This window comes from Triturus cristatus, chromosome 3_1, assembly GCF_964204655.1.
Source record: "Triturus cristatus chromosome 3_1, aTriCri1.1, whole genome shotgun sequence".
NCBI classification, from domain to species: Eukaryota; Metazoa; Chordata; class Amphibia; order Caudata; family Salamandridae; genus Triturus; species Triturus cristatus.
Genome location: NC_140583.1, coordinates 666,260,881 through 666,273,493, shown reverse-complemented (window position 1 = coordinate 666,273,493; position 12,613 = coordinate 666,260,881). Strand labels below are relative to the sequence as shown.

At 43.1% G+C, this 12,613-nt stretch overlaps 2 protein-coding genes across 4 annotated transcripts in view; both read right to left on the bottom strand.

Annotated features, from left to right (window-relative positions):
* The window catches only part of LOC146860776 (cell surface hyaluronidase-like), a 665,184-nt gene that overhangs the window by 58,048 nt on the left and 594,523 nt on the right, over positions 1-12,613 (bottom strand). For 2 of the 3 annotated variants that reach the window (XM_085644718.1, XM_085644719.1), the window contains exon 23: positions 9,251-9,408. In XM_085644718.1, the coding sequence (XP_085500844.1) occupies positions 9,251-9,408 (158 nt within the window). Of the gene's footprint in view, positions 1-9,250; positions 9,409-12,613 lie in introns of those variants that run through there. The other variant, XR_014978861.1, reaches the window with a different exon arrangement.
* The window catches only part of CEMIP (cell migration inducing hyaluronidase 1), a 908,751-nt gene that overhangs the window by 467,700 nt on the left and 428,438 nt on the right, over positions 1-12,613 (bottom strand). The gene's annotated exons all lie outside the window — the stretch shown is intronic.

Below are 12,613 nucleotides of genomic sequence, written 5' to 3'. Positions count from 1 at the left end.
TAAGACATTGCTTTGTTATTTACCGGTGACTCCCATCCCGACAACGGGGAATGATTCAGGCATGTGAATCTATGAAAGATACCCTAATACTGGATAAAGGGGGAAGGTCGTGTAGGGGGTTGCGTATTAGGTTTTAGGGTAGTGGTGTGCTGTTAGTGTAGCGTAGGGTAGTGTTTTAGGGTTTAGGGTAGTATTGTGGTGTTTGTGTAGTGTAGGGTAATGTTTTAGTGTAGGGACCTGCTTGGTGGTGGGGGCAGGGTCGTGCTGAGGGTAGTGTTTTAGGGTTTAGGGTAGTGTCGGGGGGTCGTGAAGTGTAGTGTCGGAGTGTAGGGTCCAGGCAGGCGGAAGGGGGAATGTCATGTAGGGGGTAGTGTATTAGATTTTAGGGAAGTGATGCGGTGTTTGTGTAGTGTAGGGTAGTGTTTTAGGGTTTAGGGTAGTGTTGTGGTGTTTGTGTAGTGTAGGGTAGTGTTTTAGTGTAGGGACCGGCTTGGGGGTAGGGGCAGGGTCGTGCCGGGGTAGTGTTGTAGGGTTTAGGGTAGTGTTGTGGTGTTTGTGTAGTGTAGGGTACTGTTTTAGGGTTTAGGGTAGTGTCAAGGGGGTCGTGAAGTGTAGTGTTGGAGTGTAGTGTCCAGGCAGGGGGAAGGTAATGTAGGGGGTAGTGTATTAGATTTTAGGGTAGTGATGTGGTGTTAGTGTAGGGTAGGGTAGTTTTTGAGGGTTTAGGGTAGTGTTGTGGTGTTTGTGTAGTGTAGGGTAGTGTATTAGTGTAGGGACCGGCTTGGGGGCAGGGGCAGGGTCGTGTTTTAGGGTTTAGGGTAGTGTTGTGGTGTTTGTGTAGTGTAAGGTAGTTTCGGGGGGGTCGTGAAGTGTAGTGTTAGAGTGGAGGGTCCAGGAAGGGGGAAGGTCGTTTAGGGGGTATTGTATTAGGGTTTAGGGTAGTGTAGTGGTGTTTAAGTAGTGTAAGGTAGTGTAGTGTAAGCATGTTTTTAATTAGCATAAACCATAGTACATTTATAACCATTTGCGTTATAAAGTATCGACATACATTCCTCAACTGGCTACCTTTCGAAGCAAGGATACACCTTAAACTTGCCTGCATGACCCACAAAGCCCTTCACTTCAACACACCTCTCTACCTTGCAAAACAACTTGAGCTGTCGGGTGGTGTCCATACCTCCAGGAGCTCTAGCACCCTCCTACTTAAACCAAAAAAATTCAAAAAAACTAAAACCTATAACCGTTTCTTCTCCGGAATTTCCCCAAGAATCTGGAACTCCCAACGGAAATGAGACTGATTCCGTCAACAGTGTCCTTCAAAAAGGAAATGAAAGCGCTACTGATGAATACCTACCTGTCCTAAAGTCCAGTAGGGGTCCTGAGTCACCTCATATACTATCACGCTGATGACTTTCTCGCCTTATCCTACTGACTAATTATTTTTCCCACTATTACGTCGTTATATAAATATTGCTATTTTTGCCTATCATGTCATCAGGTAACTATTGCTACTTTTGTCTATTGGTACGATTCTGCCACGATTGCCCCTTCCCATATGTGTTGCATCCCTCTGTAAAGCGCTCTGATACCCTCTAGGGTCATGTTTGTGCTATACAAAACTTTCTAAATAAATAAATAAAATACATTTTCTCGGGGGCAAAGGGAGTGTGTCTGGTGGATATTTTGAGAAGGAAAAGCAATGCGACGACAGCCCTGTGGTGTCGAATTTTAAGGGTGATGGGAGCACCATGCTCTGGCGGCAACCTGTCTCTCTTTTACTCCTACATACGTTTTATGAATGTCATGAACCCGTTGGTTGTATGCAGGCGCATGTCCGCCCGCATAGCTCTGTTTTTTCTATGTGTGTAATCTAAATGACAAGAACTTCTTGGTCGGTGTGGGGGTGTCTGTGCACCTATGCACCTTTGCTTTATTTGTATGTGCGCAGTCTGTGTGTCCGATTACGGTCACCTGGGCACATCTGTTTTAGTCTTATATGTGCAATATGAATGTCAACCACCCATTGGTCTGTGGAGGGGCGTATGGGTTATTCTGCTATTAAATACAAACTGAGTTCTGATTAACCTTGTTTCTTTCAACAGCGAGCCTTCGGAGCTCTTTTTCGCTTGTTTCTATTTTAGCCATTTTCCTTATTTTGTGCCAACCACACTGCTCTTCCCGATGGAGTGTTTACAACTCAGGGGCAGAGTGGGAGTCATCACCAGAGTTGCACGAGTTACAAATGGGGTGAAACAGTCCACAACTCTGTAAGACTTCTGAAGTGTATTTAGAGTGCTTCACCGAGCCTCATCAATGATCTACCATGTACTGAGATTTATTACAATCTCACCTTTCTCACATGGATACTTTGAGCCAAAATATCTGTGTTTGCTCTTTCCCTTTTTATACTCATCCCCTCAAATACAGACAACGTTTGTAATATTTTTCCTTTGAAAGAATGATAAGACCAATAGATTGTTCAGTCTTGCATGATGGATCTGGAAAGTTGGTATCTATTAACAATAAATGCTACCTTGCCTTCATTAGTTAAGGCTGCATACAGGTGTGGGAAGCATGGAATCGCAAACAATGATGACAGGCACGGAACAAGAAATTTGCAATCACCCATAATCTCTATGAAATGAAAATCCATCCTTGCAATACAGCCATCATTGAACAACTCTACCTCCTTGCAAAACTCCAGATCTTATGTTCTACTGTAAACAGGTTGTCTATCCCAGAAGATAAGTCCCAAAAAAGGGAGAAAAGTGTCTGCTTCCAGTGAAAAGCTAGTGCACAGTTTCCTCAATTTCTATGAAGGGAAAGAAAGGAAACTGACTCATAATTTAGTAAAAAAATATATATCTGACCACACCATGGGTAGGTCAGGTCAAATCTGCATTCTGTCCATCAACTGTTGTTTTTGCAAATCTCGCAGAGCCCTGGAAACACCCACAGAGGAGAGGTGGCCTTTTTGGGTAAGAGCCTCCTTCCTGTATTGTGTGGGACGGGACAGAGCCATCTGAACATCTGTACTGGACACTGGAACTCTAGACTATTGCTCAACTATATTGTAATTTGTACAAACACCATTAACAATCTTTTTCTTTGTTTATCTACAAATATAATCCTTTTACCAATGTTTTTTTTAGCACTTTTCTCTGGGTGGCTGTTAGAAATTGGGCCTCTAGTTGGCAGAGGTATGCACCCTTTCCAAGTCGGGACCACAACCCTAGTCAGGGGAAGTCAGTCGCACACTTAAATCAGCCTGTGCTCCCATTCTGGTAGCTTGCACAGATCATAACATAAGAGGCAATGTTTAAAGTAGTCATGCATATGGGGATACAGTAACACAGTGAAAACACCAACAACAAAAAAGACTCCACAGTGAGGTATGAAAATAGTATCGCCTTTACTTTTAAAACAAGATAAAAAAGACAAGAATCCAATTGAAGCATTTCAAGTTATGAATACTTCAAGAATTGCAGTTAAAATAGTGAAAGAGCCCTTGCCATTTCAGTAGATTCTTTATGGTTACGCAGGGTAAATGACAGCGAGCCATGCTGTGGATCAGGAAACAGGTTTCCTTCCCGTGTCAGCACGAAGCAGTGCTTCCAAAGTTATTAAAGCTAAAATGCAATGTCAAGTTGTGGGAGACTGATCTACTCACTCTGTTCTGGCTGCCCATGAGAGTGCTGGTGTGCGGCAGGCACCTCGTAAATCCAGGAGTGCACAGTATCTTATCTGGGGATTTCAGTGGTGCCATCAGTCTCGGGATTGGGACCCGCGTTGCTGGAGTCTCCCCTTTGCTGGATACATTGTGGTGGTTGGAGTAATAGAGGGAAGACGCCCGCCTTTCCTTGATGCATGCAGAGTGTGCCGGGTCATGCTGGGCTACCTTCAGGTGATGCAGCTTTGGCAAAGTAGGCAAACATGATAATATGCGCTCAAGTAGGCAGACACGTATTTTTTTTGATCGGCTCACCATGCTGATACGTGTAAATGTCCAAAAGGGCCTGCCGACACTCTACGAAGGGCCCAGGACTTGTTGAGGGCAAGTCAGGAAGAGTCACACTCCAGATTAGTAGAGTCCAGCAGTGGTCATGTACAAAGGAAATCTTTGATAGCCCTGAGATTTCCTGAACAGGGAGCAAGCCAACAGGTCCTTGGAGTTACTTAGGTTTCAAAAGATTATAGAGAACAGATCCAGTCCTTCTAAATGTCCATGTCAGAGGCAGCAGGCCAGGTAGCAAAGTGGCAGTCCATCCTGTAGCCAAGCAATCAGCAGGCAGCAGGCCAACACAGCAAGGTAGTTAGCAAAGTGGTAGTCTCTCCTGTAGTGCAGCTCCTCTTTTTGGCAGAGTCTCTCTGGGACCCCAAAGTGAACTGAGTGCATGTTGTGAGGGGACCAGTACTTATACCCATTTTAGCCTTTGAAGAAAGGAGAATTCAAAGAAAGGCCTTTGTGGTGCACAAGATCCTGCCATTGCCTGCCCTGGCTCCAGGCTCACTACAGGGGGTATTTTGTGGGGACAGGACCTAGCCCTTTCAGGTAGAAGTGTCAGCCCCTCCCACACATCCTGCTCAGGCAGACCCATCAACATGCAGATGACCACTCAGGCACACCTAGCCTTCCTTTGTGTATGTCTGTCTAGAGGGAATGTAGTAAGTCAGCTGTCACCTAGCCGAGACGTGTATTCTAGAGACAGGCAGAAGGCACGAAAGGGTTTAAGTAAGAGAATGCCATCTTTCTAAAAGTGGCATTTTCAAACCTGCAATTTAAAAACAAACTTCACTAAAAGATGTGCTTTTAAATTGGAGAAAACAAACTTAATTTTCCTAGCTTTCCCAAATGAATGTTACACTTGTAAAAGTTTACAAGGCAGCTCCAATGTTACACTATGAGAGAGATAGGCCGTGCAGCAGTGAAATATGAATTTAAGAGTATTTCACTACCAGGACATGTAAAACTTAAAAAGCACATGTCCTACCTTTTAAGTACACTGCACCCTGCCCTTGGGCTGTCCAGGTCCTACTCTAAGGGTAACCTATATGTAATAAAAGGGAAGGTTTGGGCCTGGCAAGTTTTAGCCAGGTTTAAAACTGCACACACAAGCTCTGCAACGGCAGACCTGAGACATGGTTAAAGGGCTACTTGGGCGGGTGGCACAATTAGTGCTGCAGGCCCACTAGTAGCATTTGATTTACAACGTAAGTATTTGTGCAACTATTACTAAAAATATATACATAAAAACAAACAGACAAACATATATAGTAAAACTGACAATTTGGGCGTATAAAATTGAACACGACCAGGGCTGGACTGGCCGTAGCGGGCAACGGGTGTTTTCCCGGTGGGCCAGATTGGTGGGGGCCAGTTTTGGAGCAGTGGGGGCTGTTTTTTCGTTACTGGGGGCCTGTTTTGCAGCAGTGATGCAATATCGGTCCCCTGTAACAAATAATAAAAGCAGCAGCAGTATTTCCCACCAGTATCCCCCTCACGGGGGGCGGGTCCGACATAATTGCCAGGGCTGGTTTATAGTCTCAATCCGACCGTGAACACGACCATATCTACTCATATTTCCGAACAGTCTTAGTTCTTTGGCCTTGCAAATGGCTGGTTAGGTTGTTTATGGATAACACCACAACAACTCAACAGTCTTTAACTATTGGTATCTACTGGTGATTTTCAAATCTTGAGAATCGGCTTTGCTATTAACAAAGCATGGTTCAACCATTGTTGCGGACCAAATTCTAGGCTTAAGTTAATAAGAATTTGATGTGATTTTATAATAGCCAGCAATAAATTAAAAGATTTCCACATTTTCAAACTCAGCCGATCAAAAACAATTCATCTCTAACACATTCCCATAAAATAATGAAAAGAATATGTGTTTCACCAAATTTCCAACATGTTTAAATTACTCACTGTTAATTTTACCCAACTGGTTGAAGTCCAAAAGGTACAAAATAATACCCACTTTTGGATTATTCGAAGGTTCTGATCTATGGCCTTAATAAGTAATGACTTACATAACCAATCCCACATTTTTGTCATTTGCAGTCCCGGTAAGGTCTGTCATTAATTTGGTTTTGCTCACTGTTTATTTACTTTTTTCTGCCTCGATTTTCGAATAAATATTGTCAACATATCAAACTGCTGCCGAATTGCACTTCCTGTGATGTCATCAGTATTGAATGTCACTTTAACTGTCTCTGTGCTTTTGGTGAAATTACAACATTGTAGAAGTAGGATTTCTGTTTTTTGTAATAAACTGCACTATTTCCTTGATCTCATAGAAATGCATGTGACGGATAACTGTCATCGAATACTGTGCACTCTGTTGAGGAACACAATGGCAAATAACAAGGTAAGGAACAAGGTGCCATTTGCCATCTTTTTTATATGGCTGGCACCAACTCAAAGTCTCAGTGAACAGTGTGCTACTGTTTAATTATCGAGGCTAAGATACAGAAACAGAATAAATATCAAACAGTTTATAGGATTTGTAATTATAAATCAGGTGGATTACAGCATCACACACCAACAGTGGTCAAAAATGACATGGATCCTGAATATACTATAGGCCTTGTATATGACGTGAGCCCTTGAATATGGTCTGGGCAGTCATCCATTGTAGGTCCCAGGCACTGTATTGCACTCAGAGATGATCTGGGCCCATGGAAGTGTCCTATGGTACCAGAGAAGAAATGGGCAGTCAGTCATTGTAGGAACAAGGAACCATAATGCACTCTGAAATAAGCCCTTTCATAATAGATTCCTGATATGATCTTACTTTTGGGAATGGAGGGGGCAAGGTATATAAGATGAATGGATACATAATGAAATAGACTCATGGAGCTGATTCCTTCCTCTGCAGATGAATTGTGTTCTTGAACATGATGTGTGCTGTACGCATGGTGTGTGACCTAGACATAATATGCAGAAAGAACAAGGATGGACAGAAAGCTGAACAAATCAAACATTCATCCCCAGTCACAGATCATGGTTAAATCCAAATTGGAATGGCATGGCGAGCAAAGAAAACGATGATTTAGGCCCAGATCTCTGTATTGGGGGTGAATGTATGACATTGTTCTGCATTCTGTCCATCAATTGTTCTTTTTGCATTTGTCACCCCGAGTGGGACGGGTATGCCCAGCATGCCATTGGAGTCAAGCTAGTCTGACTGATGAGGGATGATACCCCGAAACCGGTCCCAGGATGCGTGCTTCTGGTCCAGAGTGGACCTGACCTGGCAGTTCGGGCTGGACTGTTCCCAAGTGGAGCAGGGTCAAGACTGATTTGCATATGGCTGAGTTAAATCCAAATTGGAATGGCATGATGAGCAAAAAACACGAGGGATTTAGGCCCAGCTCTCTATACTGGGGGTGAATGTTTGACATTATTCAGCATTCCGTGCATCAATTGTTCTTTTTGCTCTGGACATAATATGGGCATTAGATATGAATCAAGCCCATGGATATTATTTGTACCCTGAATATAATGTGGAGCCCTAGACATGATTTGATACCTGGACATCATGTAGGCTAATGGAAATGTTACAAACCATAGAGGTAATTTTGGCTGCCAGTCAGATAAGTCCTGAACTTGATAGTTCGTTTTGAAAATGAGAACAGCCCTTAGATATGATAAGGCTCATGGATATTTATTCTTTCTGGAAAATCTTACGAAAATTAGCCACAATTGGAGCTTCTATGCATAATTTGGACCCATGGTAGTTCGGAGTATCAAAATGCATTCCTTACGGACATTAGAAAAACCCCTAACTGCATGAACAACCACCTCTAAAACAAAGAAGAACAGGTGTTGAAGATTGACCTTTCGCAGTTAAATAACCATATTATTTGGTGCCTATTTAGATTTTCCATACTTAGATCAACAACTATGCTTATGTGACTTAATTAAAGGTTAATGCACAACATATATGTTCTATGAATATTTATAGAACCTCAATGTTGCATGGCGTCAACAAGAAGCCATCATAATCAACAATTGAATCAAAACCTGGTAATTCACTGTGTGACAATTAAGCAGTGAAAACACAAAACATGTTTTCCTTTACAAAGAGATGAAGTGAGGAAATAGCCTCATTCCTTTCCTTTCCCAACCATATCCAGTTACCAGAGATCTCAGGAAAGGGTTGGAGGGTGGTCGCAAATGGGCCTCTATCTTCCACATCTTCACCCACATGCTTTTGTTCTAAAAAAACAGTAGGGAGGAGGGGGGATAATGGGTGAGGTTGTAGCGGCCACCCGTTACCTCCCCTACCTTTGGCAGTGCAGTCTTGTGGCAGGCAGCAGGTTTCTCGCCATGCTCAGCAGTGGTTATGACAGCCTGCTCCTGCTCTCTGCTGTCTTGTTGAGAGAGATATGGCTCATGGGGAGGAAGTAGGAAGAGGAAAGGCCATATGGAAGAGTGAGCGGGTGTAATGGGACTTACTGGGGGATGATGGAGGGACACAAGATCTTATAATAAAAACAGAAGGAGGGTCAAGCACTAGGAATGAGAGGGTGTGCAGTATAGAATTTTTGAATATTTGCATAAGGAGCCTGTATAATACGTGAGACAGAGAGGATTGTCAATTTATGTACAGATCCACTTGGCGCCTCGCCTCTCCCTCTGAATGGCTGATCCATGGGGTGTTTACAGAGTATACACAACATAAGCTAAGAAGGGTGTAAAGAACAGGAATATTTTCTACCTAATGGTCCACATTTCATCATACATAACCTGTGTTTCGCTCTAAGGGGCCTATTAGGATGGCGGGCGGACTTTTGTCCGCCCGCCACCCTAGCGGTGCAGGGACTGGCCGCCAGTGGTGCGGCGGTCCAGGACCGCCAGGTGGCATCCTCCATTCCCAGCATTGTGGCGGGCGGTGCTCATAGCACCGCCCGCCACAATGCTGGGAATGCACGTTGTGCATTGTCATGCACAAGGTGACAGGCACCGCGCGGTGCCTGCCACCTTGTCCGTGACAATGTAGGGGGGTACCATAGGTACACCCCATGTGCACCCCCCAATACCCTGGGGGCCCGCCCCAATGCGGACGGTGGCGATCCGCCCTACATCATAATAGACCCCTAGGTGTCTATAAAGTCACTTAGAACCCTTTGTTGACATACTACCCAATTTTTGATCCGTAACCAGAGAAGAATCCATTTGCAAACAATTTCATATTTGTTACTCTTTTTTTCCTCAATGGAAATCTTTGTTATAAATGCTTACCTCTCAGCCAAAGATCTAAGGACATATTTGGTTAAAGTCACAACAGCTGCAGCATTCTCAGTGTCAAACTGGCGCTTACTGATAACTGTCCCTGAGCAGGCATCCAGCACTAGGAAAAAAAGTCCCGAACTTTTGAAAACGAAAACTTCATCATTTACCTGCAAATGATAAAAAAGAGAAGATGCTGTGAGGAGATAGCATAACACTACTAAGGTAAAGATAAGAAGGATGGAAGAGAGCAGAGTAGAGGTAGCAGTGGCAGATGACAGAAAGGTAGAGGATAGTAAGACTAGAGAAAATGGTAATAAGAGTATGAAGGAGAAGATGAAAGCAGAAGTGAAAATGGGAGATGAATGGAAAGACACATGAGAGAAAATTGGGTGGTAAAAGGTGGCAAAGCAGAGAATGACACAGCAAACAAGGTGAAGTGAAAAGAAAGAGAAGAGGCACAGAATGGCATGTTAAACAATGGCATGACATACCAATCAGGAAAGAGAACAGAGCGCAAAGAGATGCATTTATCAAAGATAATGCATTGCAAGGAATAGGCAGACAGGGACTGAACAGAAGATTCAGATATTGGTAAATGAAAGACCAATGGAGAGAATAAGTTGCAGAAGAGAGAAGGGCGTGCAAGACAAAGGCAAATGTAAACAGTTGGGATGATAGAGGGCAAAAGGGGCGATATGTAAAATATTCAGATATTAGAAGAGTGGAAATCAGAAGGGAAAGGGAAGATGACATGAAACAACCATACCAAAGTTCATGAACATAATCGAACAAAATCTAACTGGGGATGGGAACAGAGCTAACACTTATATGGGCAAAAATACAATCAAACCCAAGTTGACCAGGTACATACAAACCAAATGAAACAAAAAACATGCTAGTAAGAATAGAAATAAAATAAACTTCAGTAAAACTAGATAAGCATGCTAACTGAATTTGATCACAATCTTAACCAATCCGTGAGAAGCCAGGACAAGGCAAAAAGTCTAATAAAAGTATGGACAAGACTAAACCAAATGCAACCAACTATACATCCGAATGCACACCTCAAAGCCCCATAACAGATTAAACCCCATTGAGGCCAGGAACAGGCCTAACTTTAATGAGATGTGGAACATAGCCACAACCACGACTTGAAGCATAACAGAACCCACTGAGGCTAGGTAGGCATCCAACCCAACTAAGATCAAGTTCCCAACGATGCCAAGAACAAAAATTAATTTGGTCATGGTAAACAATGATATGCAATCAACCTGAATGAGAACTGCAACTGTATCAAACTCAATCAAGCCAGGAATATAGCCTAATTCATTGACATCAAGAACACAATTACACCCAATGAGACATATAAAATGCCATAATCTGATGAGATTAGTATGCAAGCAATGCTGATTAGGCCTAGATACCATATCAGATTAGGCTGGGAACATAACCAAAACAAGCATTGGCATAGCCAATAGGTCTCGCCTTTGGGACCTTATAAGTGTTTAGCCATGCAACAGTTGATGTTGTTGCACCAAGGATATTGTGCTGCATAACTAAATACTTATAAGGTCCCAAAAGTGATACCTATTGATCCTTGGTAAAACGATAGGACGGGAACAATAGGGGACAAGGCAGGGCTGAGAAGGAAGACGAGCGAAGGAGGGGCGCGACGCGGGAAGCTTGTGATAAGAGAACCAGCGTCAGATTCAGCCCGGTGACTAACAAGGAGGGAGTGGAGAAGGGAGGGGGTAGTGAGAGGGAGTTAGATGAGTGTCATAGGTCGGTGGCTACTTTGCCTATTTATTAACCCAGAACTGGTTTGGATGCCCATTGCAGAGATCTTATTCCAGTACGAGGCCACATTTATTTGTAACAGAATGCACCACTCAGAACTCTTTTCCAATCCCCTGCAGAAATTGCAATAAACAAGTGTGTATAAGACATTTCGTAATACTCACATCACTTGTTTCCACAATGCTATACACTTGACAAAATATAGAGACGTTTTTATTCATGCAAAGTTGCTTGCATTTTATTTAGTTTGTGTTTGTAACTAATAACTTCGGCACTTTACGTGGGCAAGGGATTGTGTTTATGTTTTTGTGCTTTAAGGATTTACAGTTATTTAGTTTTATTGGCATTAAAAACAACGTTAATGTGACTCATATTATGGATATGGCTGAAACAATAAACATACTGCACGTGTCTCGTGAACTGCACTTGGAGCTCAGCTTGCATCCCCATCAGAACACGTCCTGGGGCAGTTCAGTTTACAGTGTCTCATGTGTGTAATTTCGCAAGGTGGCATGGGAAACTACCGACTCCAAAAATATCGAACAGCAACAATATTCACTGCACAAGATTATCAATGCAAGAATACACAGGGACGTATAGGTTTACTATTCTAACTTAACAGCATTGCTGTCAATACAGAGACGCCGCTAATAGGGATACCTAAAAAAAACCTTACACATCACATATGCACTTTGAAATGAATAAACACCATTAAGACAGAAAACAATACCTGAGTTTACATATAATCAGTCAAACACGTCTAAAGTCCAGGAACATCCGAAAATCAAATGAAATAAAAGGTATCCCTTAAAGAAAAACATATCACAACAAAAAATATATCTTTTACTCACAGATTCACACAATAGTCAGTATTCTTGTTAAAAGATGGAGAAGCAAGGGAACCCTTCCTCTAACGATCTCAAACTTGCCGAGACGTGATGAAGACGGAAGCCAGACAGGAGTTCAAATAAAAGACAGTATGCCGAAAAAGGAACCTACGGTCTCAGCCCGATACCGGTGCGATAAGTCCAAATCCAGATCGAAGATACCCGTATTTAGGGTGGGGGAGAGAGAAAGTCCACTGTGGAATAAACAGAGGGAACTCATTAATGTCCAAATAAGCCATCACATAGAACTATATCAGTAATGGGGTAGATGGTCCTGGATCACCCGTCCCAAAGCATGATGGAAAAAGCGGGGAGGCGGTACGAAGTGGAAACCAGGCAGGAATTAGAGAAAAACTCCTTGGGATATAAGTGCCCCCGAGTGACTGTGGGGTTCCTACTCCAAAAATTGTAAGGCCAGAATGTGTGTTTGGATGTGGTGGGCCAATGGCTGCAAGCAATCCTGACTCTTTGCATCCCGCCTGCACGTGGGTCAACTGAAGACGGAAAAACATGAGGGCCCACGTACAAGAAATAGTAACGGTCCTAAATGGCAAGAGGCGACGTCACAGCCAGGGCCAGATGGGCGCTGCTGTACCGGCTGGTAATTAAATAGAACGAGAGACTGGTAACTGAACCGTACTGAAACAACCCAGGGGCCTTATGGGTAGAAAACTGACACGTCCCATAC